Source organism: Thalia democratica, chromosome 5, assembly GCF_965202585.1.
Source record: "Thalia democratica chromosome 5, ktThaDemo2.hap1.1, whole genome shotgun sequence".
Lineage (NCBI taxonomy): Eukaryota > Metazoa > Chordata > Thaliacea > Salpida > Salpidae > Thalia > Thalia democratica.
The window spans coordinates 73,667,182-73,692,466 of record NC_139169.1 but is presented as its reverse complement, the minus strand read 5'-3'; the positions used below and the strand labels follow the sequence as shown (position 1 = coordinate 73,692,466).

The window sequence follows — 25,285 nt, the reverse complement described above, 5'->3', positions numbered from 1 at the left end:
TTTTACATAAACGTTGACTTATAATTTTTGGTATTTGCTTTATAAATTTTTTTGGGTGGCTAGAACATTTACTTATATACATAATTTTTGCGTTTTGCTTTTTATAAGGTATATAGAAGAGATCATACAAGTTGAGGATAACATCCAGGTAGTCAGTCGTCAATATCGGTGATTAAACAGTGACTCGTAACCTCAAAGATTTAAAGAAAGCGTGCGTTTGTTTTTTTAGCCCTTCAACTTTAAAGCCAGAAGAATTAGGCAATACAGCTAGACTATCGTCCCTGTACAACCCAACTCTTTCTAAACCAAAGATATTTGTCTACCCGTCCAACAAAAAAAAGTCCTACTAGTTCACATAACTCTGCATCCTTGAACGATCCCTGCGCAACATCAAAAAGAGAGCTGGTGTTATTTGCTCTCTTCTTTCGCCACAAGTTTCCTTGTTTATAAAGTACTGACTTACATGCTTTTTTTATTAGACTTAAGTCTTCAGCAGGTACGCTAGTATAATTACCAGCAAATTTAAGTGGTTATATTACCAATTCTCCGCTGACAGAAGGATAAAAATCAACCACGTCAAATTTAAAAAAGCTGTACGTTTGTTTTTCCAAACCAGTGAACCAATTTAAGACTTGGTCTGTATCAGTCCTCTGCATAAGTTTAGATTTTAAACGCACAGCCTTATTAATTATGTTTGTTTTTGCATACCTTTTGCATCTATGTTTAGTACAGTTATGATATATAACAAATGTTAATAGTTGCAAGACATAAACTTAAATTGACTAATTTATTGTGGATATATATATATATATATACTCACTTAACAACTTTTATGACTAAATTTAATAAAAGTAAAATATTTTTTAGGATCAAACACAGATAAGAAACTTTATTATCAACATTCGCTGCAACTTGTTTCCAAAACAAAAACATAAACTTTCAGAAATTATTCTTACCTTTTTTTACGAATTCAGTTTTCAAAATAATATTTTCTTTGCACAGCTTGCAAATTTTAAAACTTTCAACATGTGTACTAGATGAACTACTTGTTTTAAGGTAGACTTTTTCAAATTGGCTATTCTCACCGTTAATACACGTAGACGAACTAGCAACTGGTGAATCTTTTTTTTCACTTGAAATACTTCTATGCATACTTGTTATAAATCTAAACAGTTTTTGATAAAACTTATAAACATTTTAAAACTATTAACATGTTTGAAACTAATGACTGCTCTACACTACATAATTTTATTTTATTTGTGAGCACTTTAAACTAATTTTGAACATTACAATATGTAATCTATACATAATTATGTGCATCATATTGCTAATTAGTTCAACAAAAGTATGTATTTGAACAGTTTAAAAATTAAAGTTATCACTACATAGTTTACTATTGGAATGATTATAGTATTTTTTTATAACTAAGTACTAAATTAAAAAATTAATTATTTAAATCTGTAAATATCTTATAACTATAAATCTTAAAAAAATATATTTGTGTATTATAAGGTCTGTAAAAATGCTTAAAATAAATCGTAATAAAAAATGGTGCAAAACTTGTTATTCTTTAGCTTAATTAGATATTTATAACAATATAATTAGTTTCTATAATAGACAACTGAAATTTAATAAGAATCTGTTATGTCTTAGTCTAAGAATTTAGTACTCACAAAAGTATTTAAAAAAAGTTAGGCATAAAAACTTTAAAAAAATTAATAGTTTAAAAACACGTTTTTCAGTTAAGTTCAAGACATTACTAAAATAAAATAGTTAAAAAAGGGCTGATCATACAAATTCGAGCATCAGACCACAAGCTTCGGTAGACCGGTTTCGTCCTGATCAGGACTCATCACTTAGTCACAACCGAAAAACTTGCAGTCGTCAACCTACAAACGACTCTGTAGAGTGTAGACCGACGGCGTACGAGAGTTAAAGATTCGGCTCTGTAGACTCTCGGCGATACATTTGTGATATTTTTGGCGAGTCTACAGAGCCGAAACCTTGACTCTCGTATGCCGTGAATATACATAAAAAAGTTATGAAGTTATAGATTTTGCATCAAATCGAATAAAATCAAAATAATTAAAACGGTAATAAGCATTTACAAAAAAAAACTAGTTTATTTAAAAGTTCAAGATATATTTGGATGATTTTTTTTTTAATTTAATTTACACTTTATTTATATCTTTTGATATAAATTAATAATTTCTTGTAGTCTAATTTTAAAAAAATATTAATTTAACTTAATCATGAAAGTTTATTTAAATGATATTAAAATTTGTATCCGGATGGTGTAAAAGTCCTAATAATGGTTTTAAAATCTTTCTTGATTAAATATTTTGAAATCTAAACCCCGTGGTCAAAGCACATACAAAAAAGAACTTGAATAATAAGTTTTATATATCATCAAATGACAATTACATGTTTTACCTGTTGGTGTGGGACCTAATGTTGGTTTTATAAACTCAGGGTTGCCACTCTTTGAGCCAAAAAATCTTCCCTGAGTGACCAAAAATTTCCCTGAGTAACCTTAAATTTCCCTGAGTTTCCCTGAGTATTTTTCAAATCTTAAAAAAAAAATTTTCTCTTCTAACCTCATTAATACCTCATTCTCATTTTTGCTCTTTAATAATAAAAGGAAGGTTGTATGTGTATGCTTCTGCATTAAATTTATGAAAAAAACTGTTTTCAAAAACTCAATCTTAAAAGGTTTAAACCAATTAAAAATTAAAAACTAAATTTTTGCACAACTTTGTGTAAACTTGTTAGTTAACTTTCTACATAAAAGAATAAAGTTTAATTAGTTTGACATTTTAATTGACAAAATTTAATTATACTATAATAATAATTTCACATGAATTTTTAATTTTTTTTACTGAAAACAAGTAGTTGTAAACAAATAACAAATAACTTTATTATTTAAAAAATAAGAACTAATAGTACAACATAGTGTTTTTTAAACTACATAAGTAACTAAAAATAAAAATTTTAGTAGAACTTTTCAATAAATAGTTAACAACAACTTTCATTTCTCTAAACTGTTTAATTTTACTTAAGTAAATATAAATTTAAAACTTAAAAAAACTACAATGTTAATACTGAGAATATTGAAGAACTAGCCGCAAGGCTAAAAAAATTCTAAATAACCACTTAAATAATAAAAATTACTACTTTTGAACAAAATATTGAAACTGGATTAACTAAACCTCATTCTAGATATAGAAAAAAATTTCCCTGAGATTTTCAAAAACTTCCCTGAAATTTAGAGAAAAAATCAAAACTTCCCTGAGTTTCCCTGAGTTAAAAGAAAAATGCCAAAATTCCCTGAGTTTCCCTGAGATTCCCTGAGTTTCCCTGAGATTTTCTACAGTTTGAAAATTCCCTGAGATTCCCTGAGTTCCCTGAGTGTGTGGCAACCCTGTAAACTCTATAAAATGAAAATTACAAGATTCAAACCCAGTTGTAGATACATTTATACATGAAAAGACACGAAGTTAAATGAATATTCAAAGAAAATGTTAAAGTTTCACTAAATTAATGTCGTGGTCAAATTGCTGAAATGACATAGTCAGTTTTCAGTGAGCATATGAATTAAAATTTTAAAAATAATTGTATACGTGTTGAACTTGCAATATTCAAATAAACTTTCAATTGCTATGTAGTTAAAAATGAAATGGTTTGCTTCACAAAAGATTGTTTTTTACAATAAAATAAGTGTAATTAGACCTCAATTTTGAACATTGAACATTTTTGAAGTAATAATTTACTTACTAGTCTATGAGCAATGCCTAATAAACATTCATTTACTTTTAATAGCATTTATAATGTAAGTTTTAACGAACATAAAGTTAATTTTATAGGCAAATTTATTAATTTCTAAAAAAACATAAAACTTTAATGTCAATTATTTACCTTATCTCAAAAGTTATCTAAAATTTTTTTTATTTTATAGAACGCATCTTTGTCTTTAATTAAAAAAATGTTTTGGGGTGGAATTATTTCATGGGGTCCCTCAAAAAGTAAAGGTTTTTTTTTCATTATTATTGCCTTAGAACCAAAATTATTTTAAATTTATAAAATATTTTTTTTTTCTTTAGTTTGAATGTTATTTAAATTCTTAAATGTTTATTTTATAAATAGTGTTAATATCTTTTACGATTGGCCTTAAAGCAAAATGATGTATATTACACTATCATTTGCCTTGGCCATTTCCTAGATAAAAAATTGATAAAAAGAAAAAAAAATCAATAAGAATGTGAATAACAAAACATTTTAATTAAATTTGTTGTAATTCACATTCTTAATATTTTTTTTCCTTTTATCAATTTTTTATCTAGGAAATGGCCAAGGCAAATGATAGTGTAATATACATCATTTCGCTTTGGGGCCAAATCGTAAAATATATTAACATTATTTATAAAATAAACATTTAAAAATTTAAATAACATGCAAACCAAGGGAAAAAAAAATATTTATTTTTGGTTCTAAGACAATAATAATGAAAAAAAAAACTTTTATTTTCGGAGGGACCCCATGAAATAATTCCAACTCAAAACCAATTTTTCTTTAAATTAAAGACAAAGGTGCGTCTCTAAAATAAAATAAAACTATTTTTAGATAGCTTTTAAGATAAGGGTAATAATTGACATTAAATTTTTACGTTTTTTTAAATTTATAAGTTTGCCTATAAAATTAACTTTATGCTCGTGAAGTTTAAAGAATCTTAGAAAATAGTTCCCCAGATCAAAAGTGAAACTTAAGTACACTATTGTTGCGGCATCACAATAAAAATTTAATTCTAAATTTAATTCAGCTGGCTTTAAGAGATGCCTAGCTAAATGTGAAATTGTAATCTTTCATAAATAAATAAATTCAATATTCATTGTTTAAATATTTAGCAAATTAGTTAAGTCAAATATTTATACAATGCTTCTAATGATTAGTAATTTTTTTTTCTATTTTTAGAGGGTGCACAGGAAACAGGGAACCAGTCAATACAGGTCCCAGTTATATAATGTAAAAAAAAAAGAATTTATTATTTTTATAAAATACAAAGTAACAATTACTTTTTTCAACTCTCATATTATAAATCTTCTAAAAAATTAAAGAAACATAATACTGGCATCTCTAGTTGGTATTTTAACTTAAGTCCAAAAGAATTTCTTATTTTTAAAAGAAGTAGTTTCAAGGTTTGTCTTTTTAAAACTAAAACAAAGTCAGCCTGAGTAACCAAGAGCAAGCATGAGCAGAAATCTCTCAAGTAAAGAAAAACTGTCCTGAGTAAATGGTCTTCAAATATTGGAATAATTAAACTACAACAAAAAAATGTAATTTTATATCTAGAAAAAAATCTACAATGAGATTTTCAACAAAGTCCCTAAAGTATCTTTGGATTAATGAAAAATTCAAATTGTTCTTATTTATCTTAAGTGTGGAACACTGCATGAATTACATAAAATTAGCTTATGTTATCTAGAGTTTTAGAACAAAAAAGAGAAAGAAAAAGCTAAGAAAGTACTTAAGCTAAATAAATATATACATATATAAAACTATATAACATTATGATAATCAAATGAATTAAAATCTAAAATAACAAATCATATTTATAAAAAGTCTTAGAGATAAGTACCCTGAGGTTTAACACAAATATCAAAACTAGTCTAGTTTTTGCATAAAAACATACTTGGTCATTTTTTATTTTTATGAAAAGTTAAGCTAGGTTAAGTGTGTGGCAACCCTGAATCATACTAAAACCTAGATCTGGATAAAAACAGGTTGCAATTTTTCAGTATAACAGTCTTAGTTAAGATTTAATAAAATCAGGCCTTAGCTACACCAAACTAGTCTTAGTCATGAGTTGTTGAAAAGAATAAACTAAGAAAATCATCAGTAGACAAATTCAAAAACTGGAAAATATGTAGTTTTTTTTTTTGTTAAAACAACAGAAACAAGTAGAAAATAATTTTAAAGAACAAAGTTATAAAAATCTAAAAATAAATCAACCTAACTGGTCTGAGATAAAAAAAAAACAAATCAGAAAAATCTGAGCCAGTTTGAAGTACTTTAAAAAACTCACACTAGCTTAGTTTGTGGCAACTCTGTATTAATTTAAGCTAGTATATTGTTTAACTTTTATATGTAGAATTCAAATTCAACAAAGAAATTATTTAATATTATTAAGTACTAATTATTTTCTATTAAAACAGAATTGATACTTGAATTCAACATTTTTAACTTTATTTACATTATTTATTAAAATTTTAATTTAATTATAAAACTTAGCTTTAAACCTTAACTATTACTGAACAACTTTTGGTAGAATTATAGGAACAGTTTAAAAAATGAAGAGTGTATGTTGTTTTAATTTTAAAAAAGGAAACTTGCTTTATTAAGCATAATATAGTAGTTTGCTAATACTACTTGATCCATAAAGTACTAACCTTTTAAGTTTAGTCCTTTAAACTATTCATCACATTGGCAGCTTAATGTACAAAATTATTATTTTCATTTTTTTTAACTGAGATAACTAAACAAGTTCGTTTCTTAAAGAACTGTACTTAAGATTAAAAGCCAAAATAGTTGTGAGTAAAATGGCCAACAAATAAAAGTCAAATCAAACACCAGGGCTGGTTTTAAATATTTCGCTTGAAATAAACAAACGTCAAAAAAAAACCTTATTTTTTTTTTGGTGTACCCTAACAACTTAATGCAACCCAAAAAAATTTTTGTGTACATTAATGCACACTTTGACGACAACTATTTTAAAATACTTTACCTTAGAAACTCACTTATACGGGTAGCTGTCAAACTTGCACGAGCGTACAAAATTACACAAGTGCACAAAATTGCTCGAAGATACTTTTGCAAGAAGACTAATTTACACGAGGGCACAAAGTTGCACAAAGACATTTTTGCACGAAGTTTTATTTTGCACGAGCAGACAATTTTGCACGGAGATAATTTTGCACGGGTTAATTTTTTTTTAATCTAGTTTTTAATTTTTTTATTAATTTAGTTATTTTAGTTTAGTTTCTCATTTACTATCACTGTTACCTTTAACCCTTACCCTAGGTCGGTAAGTTATTATTATTTTTAGCTGTTATTTTTATTCTTTAAATATTTTTTACTATCACTGTTACCCCTAGCCTTTACCCTCGGTCGGTAATTTTTTTTCTTTTTTCAATAATATTTTCTATTAGTTATTTTTATTTTTTTCACTATTACTGTTACCCCTAACCGGTCAGTAACTTTTTTTGTATTTATTTACTCTCGTGCAAAATCGACCCTTGGTGCAAAATCGTTTACGAGCAATTTTTTTCCCTCGTGCAAATTTGACTTTGTAAAATTTTGTCCTCGTGCAATTTAGTAACCTCGTGCAATTTAGCCCCTTTTACGTTTGGAACAGTTATACTCGTGTTAAAGTTTTAATGTAATTATTTTTTCATAGATATTAATTTCCTTGAAATTTTTAGGATTTAATTTAAGGTATGGTAGAAACTATTTTTATATAACAATTGGTAGTATCATATACGTATTTGTATATTTAGATTTGTACTTTGTTAGAAAAAAAATACACTTTTTTTCTAAATCAAAGTATTTCTTGCGGCCTACTTTGAACATAAAAAGGTAACAAAAAAAAACAATTAAAAAAAACTTGTTCAATATATAATTGAAATATACTTGATAAAATCAGTTTTAATTAGTGATGTACCGGACTCACTATCCGGGTCCGGATCCGGTCGGATATTGCCATTTTTGTCTGATATCCGGATCCAGCCGGACCTTGATATAAAAAAAAATCCAGATCCGGTTCCGGCCGGATTCTAATTTGAAAAAAAAGTCTGGATCCGGGTCCGGCCGGATCCTAACAGAGATCCGGCCGATTCGGATCTAGTTAGTAAAAAAGAGCATACAGAAAAGTATTTTTTCAAAAACAAGCCTGTGTAAATTAAAAAGAGTCATTTTCGTCAGAAAATACGTTCGAAAATTAAACACCTACCGTGATTGGCTCATTTTGTACACGTGACTAATTTACATTTGTTTACATTTAAACTATGAAACAAACATTTCAGAAATGCAACTCTTTACATATGTTGTAAAATTAAAAGCTTTACTACCAAATTATCAACCTTATGGCTAGCTGTTCTACTTATTATTAGATTAAAGTAATTTTAGACTCGGGCTAGTTTATACTCACTTTAGCTAGTTTTCTTTTGACTTAAACAGTGGCAACCCTGCTAGTTTGAAAATTTTTGGGAACTTTTGAAAATCTAAGGCTGCCTCAGGCTAGATTAGTTTTTTATAACAACTCAAGCTAGTTTTAAGATTTTTTGAAAAACTCAGGCTTGTTTTTTTTAGATTTTGAATGAGTTTGAGATGATCCAGTTTTCAATATTTTGTGATTTTCTTGTTAGTTTTATTCAAGAACTTGATTTTAATTAGTTTAAGATTGGTAAGGCTATAGGGAGGTCCACCTTGATTTTTACAAGTTGATCTTATTTGGTAGTTTTTCATCTTAGCTACCAGATACTTTTTAAAGCTTAACAAAATTCAAAGAAGTTTTCGAGATACAAGGGGTCAAAGCCGGCCAGCTCAATAGCTTCCTAATAGAAGGTGCAAACTAAAAAGACGAAAAAAACCATATCATTAAAAATCTATCTCCTCCTACAATTTCACAGTTTACTTTTTACTAAATTTCAAATCATATAAGTGTAGGAAATTTTTTTATTTTGAGAAAAAGTCCCCTTTTTTCAAAAAAAGTGTTTTTTTTTAATTTTAGACCTTAAATTTGTAAATTTCAATTATTTGAAATTCCAACACTCAAAATCTTTTAAACTGTCTAAGGAATATTTTTTTTGAAAATTTTTGGTATCTAGCTTAAAAAACCTTGGAGGAAATAGATTTTTAGTGAAATGGATATTTCCGCGTATTTAGCTTGCGCCTTCCATTAGGTCCCTATGGAACTCTCCGGCTTTGACTGCTTATATCTCAAAACCTACTTTGAATTTTGTAAAATTATAAAAAGCATCTGGTAGCTAAGATAGTATTCTATTAAATAAGATCAACTTGTAATAAAAGTGTTTAACACCCCTATAGATTTAGTTGTAAACATTACTTAAAATGTTCAACCTTGTGGCTAGCTGTTCTACTGATTATTAGCTTTAAGTAGTTATTTTTTTGGTTTTCCAAAACCTTATTCTGACTCAGTAAAGTTTATAATCACTCAGGTTAGTGTTTTTAAATCAAAGAGTGGCAACCCTGATATTAGCTAAAATTAGGTGATATTCTGGTTGTCAAAAATCATAGAAAGTTTAAAAGTTTAACAAAAAAGATATTTTAGTGTTTTTTATTGTTCTTTCAATTTGAAGTTTTTTTTACTGTTCTTTCAATTTCAGGTTTTTCTTTTGTTCTTTCAATTTTATTAAAATTTTAATGTAAATATTGTTCAGAAAATTAGCAAACATATCATCTACTATATTTAACTGTTAATCTTAACTAGACCTTAATAACATATCATAAACTTACTTATTATTTAACTATTTTAGCAGCACATTGATATTTTTTAGTCTAAACTTTTTTTAAACTATGATTTTTCAAAATTCAAAATATATAGTTAGATATAACGAGTGATGTACCGGACCCACAATTTCAGGTCCGGCCGGACCCGGATCCAGACTTTTTTTTCAAATTATAAACCGGCCGGATCCGGATTTTTTTTCAAACTAGAATCCGGCCGGAACCAGATTTTTTTTTCAAATTAGAATCCGGCCAGATCCGGATATCAGACAAAAATGGCAATATCCGGCCGGACCCGGATAGTGAGTCCGGTACATCACTAGATATAACACATAAAAGATAAAATTCACACAATTATACTTAGTTAGTAGTTAGTTATATAATATTGCATTATTGTACATAGTAGTTTTTTTACTACTTACATTACAAATAACTTAGAGTATTAAGAATCCGGTTCCGGCCGGACGTTAATTTAAAAAAAATATCCGAGTCCGGCCGGATCTTAATTTGAAAACAAAGTCCAGATCCTAATTTGAAAAAAAAGTCCGGATCCGGGTCTGGTACATCACTAGTTTTAATTGAAAGTTAGCAGAATATAATAAATATTTTTTCAGAAGATTTCTCTTATCCATCATATTTACATATATATACTATTATATCATATACGGAAGCCGTATGCATTTAATATATAAGGCCTAAATTATTTAAGCAGAAAAAGTTCGTATATCAGAATAGTCTTTAAAAATCTTTATGTTAAATAATTTAATAGTAATCGTTTTATATATACAGTGAAATGATATTACAGCAGTTGACTTATGATATGGAGAAAAAAGTATGTAGAAAAAAAATCCTTTCAAAAATATAATTATAAAGCTAAGGATTTAGAAGGGAAATAATCAAAGACAGAGTCAGTAACTTATTTATATGGTCAGCTTTAACCTTGATAAAATGTTCAGAAGAACTAAGCAGTTTTTATTGCATTTGAAAATATACAACCTTTAATAGTTTATTAGAAACTATTGAACACAAAGAGTCTACCGCTCTTAAAATGTATTTTCGTTTTCAATTTATTTTGTGTACACTGAAATTATAGGAATAAATTTTAATAGTTGCTAACATATTCTATAAAATTTTAGCACTACTGTAAAACAATGGTCTCAATCAAACAAAACTTACAAACATTTTTGGTTGTTAGATATGGTTTTATTTAGACATACAAGATTTTGCAAATTCTTTTTAACAAGCAACTATAAAAGTAATAATTAGCTTTGAGATAAAATTGAAATATGTTTGACTTATAAAAAATTTTCTGAACTTTAAATTTATCACTGCTATTAAGCTTATACTGATTAAATGCTTAGCATTTTGTTACCAATAGCAAGTAATTCATTTGTTAAAATTTTGGAAAAGTACTCAACTAGAACAAGAAAACTTATCTGTCTAAAAAAATAAAACACTTTATGATCACTTTAAATAAAGTTCATGAAAAACCATTATAAAAACTTTTACAATCCTTAAGTTCAATTCTGTTTAAATAGCTAAATTCATAATTTCATAAACAGCTTTATTGTTAAACTGTAAACGGTTAAGCTTTCAAAAGTTATAGCTACAAGTCAAATTGCTTATGTTGTTATAAAAATAAATAATAATGATTTCGAATAGACATTCACACTACACTTAGAAACGAGCAGGACTTCACTTTGCTTTAAGAAGCCAATAACTAGTAAAGGGGCCATATCTAATAAAGAGGGCGATCACATAACTTTTACCAATATGGTTAGAAAATATGGTGGGCGATAATTAAAACAACATGGGTAATCTTTGTACATAGTATTATAAAATACTATTGTATAGATATTTTTAAAATATTTAAATACTTTTTTTTACAATAATTGAAAAAAAAACATTTTAACTGAGACTCAAGGAGTTGAGAAAATTTATCATAATAAATCACTAAGTTTATTTTGTTAAAATAAATCACAAATACATTCTGTATCTGTATTTAACTAGTATGAATATTACAGTGTTTATTCGATGAAATTATGCACAAGTATAAATAATGCTTCTTAAAGTCTGCTTAAAAAGTAAAAGAGAAAATTTTAAATAATAAATTTAAAACAAACAGCGGAAAAATATTATAAACTTTGTAATTTAAATTAAAAAATATTAGAAGCACGTTATACTTGATTAAAGCATAAAAAAAAGCTAGCTGCTGAAAAATTAAAAAAAAATCTTAAAATTAAACTGTTGGCAGTAGCATTGCTTGAAATAAATAAAAACTTTTTAAATGTTGGCATAATTATAACAAGTGGAATTTGTTGCATCAAATTTTCACCCGATAATTAAACTTTTTTTTTTGATAATAAATAAACAGATTATCATCTTACTTCCTCGTTCAAGTCTATCAGATCCTTTTCAGGCTGAAAAAAAAAGAGGTAAATTTTAACAATTTACTTAAATAAATTCATAAATAACTAGGCCAATACTTTTTAAGTTTGTAAAAAAAAAACTAATTTAAATTTTGATTTTATTTATATCACTTCTTATTTATTAAAAAAATATTTCATCTCTGTCTTTTAATTCTAGATTAACTTTTATTTACAAACTTTTAAAATATGGTAAACTTTATAAATATATTTTAAACAAATTCCAAAACTAACAGCAGTATAAGATTAATATTTTTTTTGACAAAACTGTGTCTCAATCTTAGAATCTTCAAATCTTAGAATTTAAAAGAAGAGTTTATAAAACTTATTTATCAAAAAAAACTCCTAACTAACAGCAGTATTGGGTTTTACGGCCATGTGAAAATATTCCACCCATCGGTTGCAGTTCGGGTGTTTTCCCCCAACTTGAAACTTGTAAACAGTTCCCGATTCGGCGTGGCACAGCTGAAACTCCCTACTGCTGGTTGAGTGGTTAAAATTATCACCGGTAGTGGGCGCTATCACCATCCAGTTGGAAATAAACATTTGCTTGCTGGGTTGAGTTTTGAACTGTGAAATGAAAATAAAATAACGATCAAGATATCAAACAACAATCAGCCGGTAATATATGTATTGAAATAGAAGGTATTTATTAAAATAAGTATGTTTATTTCAAAATATTTCGCTTTTAAATGCTCCTATTAAAACAAGTAAAACATGAAATGACAATTAGGTATATTTACTGAGAAATCATGATGCGAAACATAAGTTTGATACTAATCAGAGCAAAACGTATGTAATTAAAACTGAGTTTATTTATAAATAAATACTAATATAAAACTTTTTTACACGATTTCAGTGAGTTTCTGATAATAATGATTTACATGTTTATAATTGAAGATTACCAATTGTTAATAATAAACTATTTAATTATGCATAAATATAAATTTACATGATTTCTATTAGTTCCAGATGATAATGTTTTACAGGAATATAATTGAAGGTTTCCAATTGTTAGTCGGGCCCAATACTTTTTCCATGAGCAAATCTGTAATATAAAATAAATTAGTATAAGTTGAAAGATGGTTAAAAAAATACACTGGGAGCTTTTTAGAAACTATTAATTAAAGTTTACTAAGTATTGAAATAAGAAAAACAAAATAATCATCAAAATTATTTTATTTTAAAAAACTAAACAAAATATAAAAACTCTTTTTATAAAGATACCAACGCTATTTCTCCTCCCCCTCTTTTTGACGCACTTTCTCCTAACAACTCCTTCCAAACAATCATCAACGTGTTGTTGATTGAGCGATGACGTCATAGGAACTCTTTGTTGCGCAGCGCTCTTCCTTGCCACTTGAAGTCCTCTGTTGAGAAAACATATTTGTAAATATAACGATATTTTTAAGTAACTACTTAAAAAAAATAGTAAAAAAAGTTTAAACTAATTTAAACAAATAGTTATCTCACTTATGTCTTGTTGATTTGTAATAAGCTCTATGTTTGTAGTTTCTATTTGATTTTCTCATTAAAATCTGCCATGGTCTGTTTTTATTTTAATAAAATCTTTGAGGTTAAAATACTCTATATGAAAACTCTTTTGGTAAAAAAATTTTGAACAAAAACAAACTGGTATATATCAGCTATTACGAAAATACTCAGAGCTCAAAAAAAAGCATACCATTAAAGGCTTAGTCAGTTTTAAAACCAAGCATGATACTTATTGAAATTTTAAATCTCCTTATAAGTACAACTTTTAAAATAAAAAACTATTTAGAAAATTTTTCATACAAATAACTTATTATCAAAAAAAATAACACAAAAAAATAACGAAATTTTTACAATGTTAAACCAGGTATGCTGTAAATTAAAAAAAAAGTTCACAAGCTAACAGATACTTTTCATAAGAATGTACGTGTCTTTATAAAAAGTATACTAACTGAAGCAATACCGTATAATAAATGCTTGAACTAACAACTAACAAAAAACCTTAGCTGTTCTGTTTTCAAAAACTTAAAACAAAACTTTATCTACAAAAATTTTAAACTGTGCTTAAATTTATTCTCAAATAAAAATCTAAATAAACTTTTAATTAAAAAAGATATAATTTCAACCTGTGACTGGTGATGCAGGTGACTTGGTCGTCATGGAGATTCGAAATCGTCGAGTTGCTGCTCTGTGACGTAACAGTTATGACGTCACTGATGGGTTGGTGTGACGTGGTTGCTTGTGCGACGTCATTATCGAGTATGCTGTCGTCAAGCAACGACACGGAATTTTCGTAACCACGGTGATTACGAGACGCCTCCCTCGGAAGACTTTCACTGCGGAAAAAAATTAAATTAAACTTCTTTAGTTTATCAAATGTACTTTTAATCGTGTATACACTTTCAAAAATACTTAAAATTTAAAAAAATTATAAAGATTTTAAATATTGCAGAAAACATAAAAAATATGTATTCATACCAAAGTCTCACTGAAAGGTATATCAAAGTGTTTATTTTATAAATCGTATTTATTTTAGTTTGTGTATTTCTCAGATTAACTAAATTGAAAGAATATTAAAACTTTTAATGTTGCAAAAAACATAAAAAACAACATTAATACAAACTTTATTTTTATCGAAAAGAAAATAATTTTTATGAACTATTTATATTAAATATCTTAAAAATTAAAATTTGTGATTGTAGCTATAACCTTATAAGACTTTTTAACAAGTGTAGGTTTTTTTTTCATATTTTCATTACTTCATATTATTTAATATTTTAGAAGCAAAAAAAAGCTTAAAAAAATTTAGTTCCATATTAAACAAAACCTGTTTAAAGTAACAAATTTTGATTTAACAAAATTATTTAGTTTGCAGAAAAGGTTTTTTTCTGTAATTAAATTAAAGAAATAAACGAAAATAACTTAACTAACTTTTAGAAAACTACATGCTAATTTTTGTGTAAATAACAAAACGGTGGCAAGCAAAAAAAAATTGTTAAAAACTTTAATTCCTGATCTGCATTATAATTTAGTTTACATTGTACTTGATATTTTATACGAGATACATTTAATAGTTTTAACAAAACATTCAAATCAGCAAGTATTCTTTTATTCAGTGTAAAATTAGTTTGTTTTTTAAAGTTAAGTACTATTACATCTACGAGTATTACTTATTTGCTAAAAATAATGTTTTAGTTATTAAACTTGTTGTTTAGACGCGCTGAATATTTCTAATTAGTTTTAATTTATTTTAGTACCTTGCAACATGATTTAGGTTGTTTTGTTGCAGTTTAAGGTTATTATTATGATGTTTCGGCGACCACTGGTGTTTTAGTTTCTTTTCCTTCGCTCCAAGAGACTGCCTGAGTTTTGTAAAGTGTTAAAGTAATCGAAATGCAAAATCACCGCTTGAGATTCGGTACGCCTAAAATCATTTTTCAGATTTAAAAATTACAAACATTCATTACAACAAGCGATTTTTTTTACTACGCTGAAAACTAAACACCACTAAACACCCATGTTCATTTTGATAAAGGCTTCACAGATAAGTTTTGTTTTACAACTTGAGTTTAAATTAAAGTGTTGGTTTTGACAATGTTTAATATAAAGTCATTGTTTGAGTGATTTCTACAGCTGAATCGATAGTACCACCGAAAATGAAATACATAAAAAATAATTTCTCAGATTTTTTGACAGTTGTAAAAAACAATATGTTCTATATTACTGATAAATCAAGACTTTTGATATATATTTGGATTTAAAAAAAAAAAAAATAATGTTAGACGTTTAATTTTCCATTAAATGACTTTTATTTTATCATAGAGTATAAAAAAAATTTACAAAACTTTTTAATCATTACAATAAAAATACGAGTTTATTACTAGAGCTGTCATAATCAACTTAAATAATTAAATACAAAACAAAGTTTGTATTTAAAACCATGGGAGTTTCAATAAAAAATATATCATTGTTTTTTTATAGTTCGAGCTGATAAAAAATTACTGACTGTTCTAAATCAAAATAAAAAACTTGAAATCAGGTAAAGGTTTGAATTTTGTTTTTATACAGGTTAAAGCAACATATTTTTGTAAAAGCAAAATATTTTGGAAAATAGTATAAGCAAAATGCAATTTTTAAGAATGACAAACTTTCTATATAAAAACATGTTTATGTCAAGTTTTCTGACTTTTTTCAAAAACTCACATTTTTTCCTGACTTATGAACTTTTTTTTTTTTTTTTGACATTTCCTGACTTCGTGGCAATCCTGCACAATGCTTATTAAATCAAAAGGTTTAATCAAATGTTTTCAAGTTTTGTTTATCAAAAATTAAAGAAATCAGCAACTACTATTCTCCTTGTAATTCAATTAGCTATTATTTTAGATCACAAGAAGTCAGAAAAAATCTTAAAACAATTACATACTGCAGATGTATCAAAGTATACCTGGTGTACAGCCTTTTAAAAGAAACCGGCAAATTTTTATTAAAAAAATGTCTTACGGACCGCATTGTGTGAAAAAATGCCTTCAGAAGACCGAAGTCACTTTAAATTACCAATATTATTTTAAAATTTGTTATACACAAACTACTTGCAATAAAGAACTGGTAATAACTAATCTTTAAATTAGACGCCTAACTTATATTATTTTTTATTTGTACATCACGAAGCACAATTTACCGACTTTTTATCTAATATTTAGTTTTGGTCGTATAAAAAAATAAGTATTTATAAACCTAAAAGCTCAGATACAAACAGAGTTAAATTCATCGATAGTATATACCAAATACTTATAAATTCATATTTTCCTACTATTCATTTCATTTGGTACTTAAAAGTAAAACATTTACAATACCATTAAAGTACATCTTCTAAAAAAAAAGATTTCAATTATGAAATATTCTCTATATATTACTGAGATTTTTTACAGACAATGAACTAATCTAAAAACTGTTATTATGGATAAAACTAAAGTGTTAGACAAAAACAACATCAAAACAAGTTGTTTGGAGTACTTTCAATTTTATTGACATAATTAAATTTAATTAGAAGTAAAAACGTCGTTTTAATAGATTCTACTTCATGCAAGTAGACAAAGTTTTATTCTTATTATAAAAAACATTTTGATAAAATTTATTTAACGTCTAACTTCAATAAAATATGTAAAAACGTTATACACCAAAATTACGCAAAGTTTTATAACAGGAATTCTGAGCAACAAAACAATTAAAACAACTGAACTTCTTGACTTTCCGTAACCATCTTTTGACTCTATGAGGATAAATCAAATATAATAACAACATATTCGATAATAAAATGTTATTACTCTATAAGGTTTTTAAAAAAAAATCAAACACAAAACATAAATTCAAGCAGAACTATTCAAAAACAACGTGCAATACAAAGTAGCAAACAAACATGCAATTTATATTTATACAAAATTTATATATACTTTATATTTTATTAAATATAATTTTTTTCATCCGTTTAAAATGTAAAACAACTTTATAAAAACGTTGTGCAACTTAATTATCTAAACTTAATTTGTATTTTAATTAGAATTCAATTTGAAAAAAGAAAATAATAATTCTAAAATAACTTGAATATTAACTTTATATCATATGAAAAACCCTTATAGCATTCTAGAATCTTACATTTTATTTTTTTTTAAACTCTATAATATTTAAATATTTAATAAATAAATAAACACCTCTTTTGTATTCTGTTTTCTGCTGCCCTCATTTTATTGTGGGTTGTGAGAAAATCTTTACCTAATGATTGAGATTTTCTGTGGCCCGGCACAAATTTGTGGCGATGTGTGTTTTCTGTTTCAATATTTATACTTTTTTATAAAAAAACAAAAAAACTAAGATATTAGGAACATAATAAACTAAAAAATATTAAGTCATAGTTCTCAAAAAGATAGTGACCTGAAACTTAAACTTAGTAAATTTACGTTTCTGCTGCTTACTTTTTAACCAATTGGGTTATTTTATTGGTTTTTATGTTTTATGTCTTAACTACGTGGTCTCCAGTAACTTACTGACTGCTATACTTACGAGAAGTAAATAATATACAAACAGTATAAGTTACAAAACTATTTCCTAAGTTATAAATAAAACACACTTTGAATAAATGCAATTTACTTTATTTTCAATAATAATTCTTAGTTCTGAAGAAAGAAACTATTAAATCACGACACAAATAAAATCTATAAAAAGTATCAACAAAGTTACATAAATACTAACATCAACTCCGCGATGTAGACGTTTTCTCGAAACAAGTTAATGAAACGTCTTTCAGTAAGTAAAACAACTAACTTTAACGCGTATTTGAAAGACAAAACGCCGATATATACTCGTCGGAATGAAATTAACTCCTTGAAATAATAAAAATGTTTGTTTTTTTATAAAAGTATGTTTGTTTTTTTAATACTAGAAGCACGTCACAAATATCTGCGCAAAACACTCCACAACATTCGCTTTAAAATACGAAAATGAGATGTTAATATCATTACATTGTTTCTTTTTAAATTTTCAATTTTAACGTTTAAAGCCTGGTTTTAAATAATATAAATCTTAAAATCCTACTTAACTTAAAGCTTTTTTATAAGTGTTTTAAGCGCGGGTAAGAAAAAAGTAAGAAAAAGAAACTGTATAACTTATTATCTCAAAAGTTACATAATTTACAAAAACTTAGACAAAACACAACATAAAGACAAAGTAAGTAACAATGATAGTCATTTAGTTGTCCTCAGGCTTCTTATCCTTGGGGTTCTTGTCCTTGTGCCTGTTGTCCTCGGGCATCTTCTATTCCGGCGTTTCTCTTCCGATTTCTTCTTCTACGGTGGTTTATTTAGCAGGAACGAATTGTTTTAATTCGCTTGTTTTTCTCTAAACTTCAAATTCAAAAATTCATCGAAATCACTTTTTGACATAGAAAAAATTCATCTTTTCATTGGCCATCATTGTAGTATTCATTTCAAAAATACGCGGCTCAAAAAAAAAAAAGTTGAGATATTCTTTCAAGAAAGTTTAATAAAAACTACTATGTTATTATGCCAGAAGACAATAACGAAACTGTCAGTATTTACTTTCAAACCCATTTTTTTATACAAAACAAAACAAAAATTAAGCATTTAAAGATGCATTAAAAGAAAGTTAATAGTTTAAAAAACATGAAAAACTTTAATTTTGTTTTTAACTTAGAAAAACATACGTTCTTAATATTTAACTCGCAAACTTTAATAAACAAAACAGAAAACATTTTCTTGAAAATATTTTACAAAACAATAAGTAGTATTTTCATGCACAAACTTTTAAAGGATTCAAGTATAAAATATTTCTATTAAAGCAACAAAAAACTTAAGCATTATAGAAATTTAAAAAGAGAAAAATTTAGGAGTGCTTTTTTCGATCGTTAACAGTCAAAACTAAATGGGAGTTGAAAGTACTTTTAAATTCAAAATTTATAGGAAAAATTTATCACGAGTCGAATTTGAAAGCTTTAAACTTGAACTTGATTATTTTACGAGCAAAAAATCTGATAAATCAGTTTTGTTTTAAAGTTAGAGTAAAAATGTAGTTACTAAAATCTCAATATAAAAATAGGCTTATAAAACTTTTTTATAATATAATTGTTATGTCTTAGCTTTTAATTGATTAGTACCAAGCTGTAATTTATAATATAAAAATCTTCATAACACATCATTAAAAGTAAAAAAGCTATAAACTTTACAATTCAGAAACTTTATCAGAAAAGAATACAAAATAAATACACGTAATAGTTTCTTTCATTTTAACTTCTTAAAAAAATTACCTGAGTTTAGAAAATATCTAAATAGATTTTCATGTTAATTAAAAAATTACAATTTTTACCTTTATTAAAGTCTGTTTTGTTAGTTTTGTGAAAATATTTATATTTTATCTTCAAAAGGGCTTTATGATAAATGGTAAAAGTTTTAGACCTGCTATTAGTAATTCTGACTCTTTTTTATTCTGTGTTATAATTTCTTTTTTGTCAAAGGAATTAAGTACCGTCAAATTGATTTTCTCTTTAGCTAATATGTTGCTTGATACACTAGTTTCTGATTTTGTTTTTGAAGAATTGTAATAACCTGAATCTTGTTTATAACTTTTAAGCTGCACTGTTGGCACTTGATATCTTGGCTTGCTATCATATTTTTTATTGTAACTGATATTTTTCTGCTGTTGTTTCTGATGTTTTTCTTTGATAAGTTTACCTTGTTTTGCTTTTAAAGCAAAAGCTTGCTTATAAGCTCTATTAGCTTTTATTTTCTGCTGTTGGAAGTCACTAGAATGATGGTTTGCGTCAAATATTTTTTGTTTAAATTTTTGGTTGTAGTTTGAACTCTTGTCTACAGCATACTTAGACCCTTGAACTGTTTTACCATTAGGACCTGTCACGTTTGCGGCTTCTGACATGTTATTTTTACCTACAACAATATCAAACTGGACTTTTTCTCCTTGTGCAAGAGACCTTAAGAATTTGTTAGGGTTGTTTTTGGCGATAGCTGTATAATAAACAAAAACATCGCTGTTCTGATCATCACGTTGAATAAAACCGAAACCTTTGCGAACATTAAACCATACTACTTGACCAGTTACTCCAACTGCTATAGTGTTTTTGTTTACCTGAGCTTTTTCTTTGGTTGTTTGAAACTCTTTGCTTGTATTAGATGTTTTTGTAGGTAAGTGTTGATGACAAGACAAACACTGTGCTATGTTAACATTATTACTACTATTCCCATTGTATGATTTTCTTGGTTTAAAACTATCTCTATCTTGGTTATGTTGACGATAATTGTAATTATGATTAATACCATTATCTCTAAAATGAAAATTTTGTTGATAACTGGGACGAACTCGCTTATGGTAATTTATTTTAGCCCTATGCTGACTTTGCTCATACTGCTGTAGTCTATTGTAATTAACTTGCTTAGGTATTAATGCGTTTTCTTTATAAGCATTCCATATGGCTTGTCCTTTTCTTTTAAAAACTTCTAAGCTTTCATCAAAATAATCCCTAATCTTATCTTTAATCGAAAAGGGCATTAAGTATGCAAGAAAAAACTTAATTCTGTCCTGTTCTCGACATTTGGCCCAACTTACGGCTGTAGCAAATATTTTATTAAAATTGTTACTCATTCCAAATTGAAATTTTATCTAAAATTTCAGCTAACTGATTGTCCCTATTAGTAAAAAAGTTTCTTAAAGAACTGTAATTTCTTTCACCTCGTTCTGTCATTTTATAATAGTCTGACAACTCTTCTCTCGGCCAAAACCCAGTTAAAAATTTATACTTTTCTGTATTACTAGAAATATTTTCATTTAACATTTCCTCCTCGAAAAAACTAATAATATCACGAGGGTTTCTTACAAAGTCTAACCTTTTAAACTTTTTACTTAGTCTTTGCGCCTTAAATGTGTCGCTAAAGTTTTTAAAATTATTTCGATTACTATTTTTGTAATCATTGTAAAAAGGTTCGCGTTTTTCTAGCATCGCACGTTCGTAATGTGGTGATCTAGACTGCTTCAATCTATCATTTAGTTTTTTTATTTGCATTTGCAAAACTTTTAACTCTTCTTCATTTGTTAGCTGCTTAACTTCGCTTGATTTTCTAAATTGTTGTTGAATGCTGTTTGACAGATAAAATTCAGCATTATCATTCATCATCTCTGCTTGATGAGAATTATTAAGATTGATATCGTCATTGTTGTTTGTGTGCATTTATTCTGTTGACTGCTTAAAGATTCCTACCAGAAGAAACAAGGTTCTTAAAAGACACTGCGTGGTTTCCACTTTAACCAAAGGATATCTTACGAGCTAGTTTAATATAGTTACAAACTTATTCCTAAGTTATAAATAAAACACACTTTGAATAAATGCAATTTACTTTATTTTCAATAATAATTCTTAGTTCTGAAGAAAGAAACTATTAAATCACGACACAAATAAAATCTATAAAAAGTATCAACAAAGTTACATAAATACTAACATCAACTCCGCGATGTAGACGTTTTCTCGAAACAAGTTAATGAAACGTCTTTCAGTAAGTAAAACAACTAACTTTAACGCGTATTTGAAAGACAAAACGCCGATATATACGAGTCGGAATGAAATTAACTCCTTGAAATAATAAAAATGTTTGTTTTTTTATAAAAGTATGTTTGTTTTTTTAATACTAGAAGCACGTCACAAATATCTGCGCAAAACACTCCACAACATTCGCTTTAAAATACGAAAATGAGATGTTAATATCATTACAACTTCATCGAGAAAAAAACAAAACAGCTTAAAATTTGTGTTTGAAAACTTCAAACCATTTGAATTTGTTTTTAACACTATTTATCCATAAATGAGCTAAAAAATCTGCGACCCACAAAAAAAGAAACGCGAAGTTCTTATTAGCTAAGAAACATTTAATAAAAAAAGTCAGAATTAGTTCTTTATATAATTCAAGATTACAAGAACGATCAATTTTATGTGAGAGTAAACTGTGATGTCTGTTTTCATCACATATCATCTCTCGTATGTATATTTTAAAACTATTAAGTAAAACTTAAAAAAATTAACAGCTCGTAAAGGACTTTTAATGTGGCTCATAAAAGGCTGTTGACCCGCTGATATATTTTCTATATATACACACTTATACAAACTTTTTTTAATAAAAAGCAAAATACTTAAAAATGTCCACAATTTTCCCCCAATTTAAATTTTTGTCGTTAATCGAAAATTGCGCGTAGCAAACACTTTGTTAATTTATAAATACAATTTGTTTTTAATAAAAAAGCAGACAATAAAAACAAATTTGTAAATAGCCGTTAAATATAGTTATTTTATCGTCTATAACAAAATTAACTTCCAAACAGCTAAGATATTACCCTATTTTAAGTAGTTTATTGCTAATTTACGTCTAGCGATGCTGATAAAAGATTAATTTAATAAAAAAGTTATTTTTGTTCAACACTAAACTTTTGTTAAAAGTTTTTCCATCATAAAACAAGCAGTGTTATGAATTTAAAGAGTAAAAATAGAATTTATTATCAAGAAGCTTTAAACCAATAAAATGTAGCTTTTAAAATAGAAAATTTTCACATATTTCTATAACATAAAGTATCATATAAATAGTTTTTTTACTTTCAAAATGTAAATTAATTCACGTACTTCAACTAAAACAAAATTATTGCCCATAACATATTTTAAAACAATTTACAAATATACAACATAAATAATCAAAAACAAACTTGTAAATTCTGGTTTGTTTTGCGAGCCTTCAGTATGAGGAGACGATACTGGTTCAATTTTCAATGACTTGCTGTAAAAAATAAATAAAAAGTAGTAAGAACTTGTTTTAATAAAAATGGGTGTAGTTAATACTACAGTAACTTGATTTTCTTATGAATACGATAATTGATTAGTAAGTTACGTATTATTTATCAGGATTAAACTTTTCTTCTGTAAACAAAAAAAACTAAATTAAATTATTGATTAATAAGAAGGCTTATGGAAAATATTTATTAAACAAACTTGTAGTTTTCTGTTTCTTTAAAACGTTGTAATTCTTCAATATAATCAATTGAACTTAAATAATGAAGAATGTGAGGGGCTTCTTCTAAATTACCTACAAAAAATTAAAATATAAACAAAATAAATTTTATCTATAAAAAGTATTGATAGTCTATAAAAATCAACGACATACATAGTTTTATTATAGCATTGAAACTTATTATTTATAATAAAAACTTTAGTTCTCTTCTAGAATTTTAAACTAAAAGCAGTACTAAATTGTTTTAACAATAAAAAAACTAAAAGAGGAGTAACTAGTATTAATTTTTTTTAATCAAAAACAACTAAAAAAAATCATTAAAGTTTATTATAAAAAACTTAAATATTTAGTTGAATAAATTGAAAAAGAAACAAATAAATAAAAATTTAAGAAACAAAAAGATTATTTACCTAAACTTGTTTTTTTTCAATTAGTTGAATTTTAATTCATAAAAACCAAAACAAACTGTAATCAGACTGCTGATATTCAGATATAGTGCGGAGAATGTTGTTCATTTTAAATGTTCTGTCTCTACTTTCTAAGCCTCCAGTATCAGGATGCGCACTGTTCACATACATTACATCTGCCAGATACATTCCTGTATAAATATTGTTAATGTTTACTTGCAAGCTTAAGAGGTTTATAGAGCATACAATTTTTTCAATGTTAAACAGTATTATATGTTATTAGGATAATGTTCAGTTGTAAATTATTCGTTTTTTTCTACAAAAATATCTTGTATATTGAAGCTGTGAACTTAGGCTAAATTTAGTAGTTATGTTTAATTGTTCTCGATGAGGAAGTTTGAATAATGACATTGTTGTTTTTGTTGCTAGGTATAACATACAATAATTATATAATCGTATGCAATAATTACTACTACATCGAAAAATTATCAAATGCTTATTTTTACTCACTTTGAAAGTAAAAGGTTAGGTGTAAGAAAAAAATCAAAAACATTGCGCTCCAACCAAAAAACAACATCAGCCAAAAAAATAACCTTAAACGTTTTCTAATGTTAATTTCTCAAACATTTCAATTAACAGAAGACTAAGACAAATTGTTTTTATAACTAAATTAAAAATTGCAAGATATTATGAGGAAAACATTAAACTTTCAACTACAGTTAATTTTAAGATATCATGCTCCATTAATTTAGCAAGGATATTAACACAAAGTCGGCTATTTAAAAATATTTCATCATACATCAACGTTTATTCGCGTTAAACAGGAAGTTTTATAACCATAAACCTTAAAGCAAACAAAACTGAACTAATTCAAACAACATTACTTGTTAAAAATTTCTGGATCAAGCTCACTTTTAATTGCAAGTAATCAAATTAAGGCAACTTTTTAACAAATTAAGCAAGGCTAAAGGATACTTGTAGTTTTTTAAACAAGTTTGGTGTGTGTGTTAATTAGTTGTCATAATACTATGATTACAATAATTTTGATAAATTCAGTTATAGTCTTGCTGGTTTGTAAAGCTTTTTAGGCTAAAAGAAAATTCAGAGAAACGTTCTCATTTAAAGTGACCAAATCAAAGAGTATTTTTTCGCTTATCTGATAAATGTCAGTCAGCTAAAAGGAAACTCGTATAAAGTTTTCAGACACTTATTAATTTTCCACACTTTCAACCGTTCTTATGACGTCATAGAGGAATTAAAGAACGAATTAGTGCGTTTAAGCTCCTTATATATAATTTCGAAACGTCTGACAGGTTTCATTAATTTGGGTGTAATTTAGTGCATAAATATATTAGTTTCAGCTATACTTTTTGAG

The 25,285-nt window shown here is 26.5% G+C and overlaps 1 protein-coding gene across 1 annotated transcript in view; it reads right to left on the bottom strand.

Annotated features, from left to right (window-relative positions):
- Positions 1-11,647: 11,647 nt before the first annotated feature.
- Positions 11,648-25,285, bottom strand: part of LOC145835895 (ras-specific guanine nucleotide-releasing factor RalGPS2-like) — a 55,297-nt gene continuing 41,659 nt past the window's right edge. The window contains exons 7-16 of the mRNA XM_082943649.1: positions 23,970-24,101; positions 23,485-23,578; positions 23,202-23,272; positions 17,645-17,759; positions 15,194-15,298; positions 14,063-14,272; positions 13,177-13,315; positions 12,898-12,993; positions 12,300-12,515; positions 11,648-11,939 (exon numbers count right to left, since the gene is read on the bottom strand). Coding sequence (XP_082799775.1) covers positions 11,898-11,939; positions 12,300-12,515; positions 12,898-12,993; positions 13,177-13,315; positions 14,063-14,272; positions 15,194-15,298; positions 17,645-17,759; positions 23,202-23,272; positions 23,485-23,578; positions 23,970-24,101 — 1,220 coding nt within the window. The 3' untranslated portion in view covers positions 11,648-11,897. The remainder of the gene's footprint in view (positions 11,940-12,299; positions 12,516-12,897; positions 12,994-13,176; positions 13,316-14,062; positions 14,273-15,193; positions 15,299-17,644; positions 17,760-23,201; positions 23,273-23,484; positions 23,579-23,969; positions 24,102-25,285) is intronic.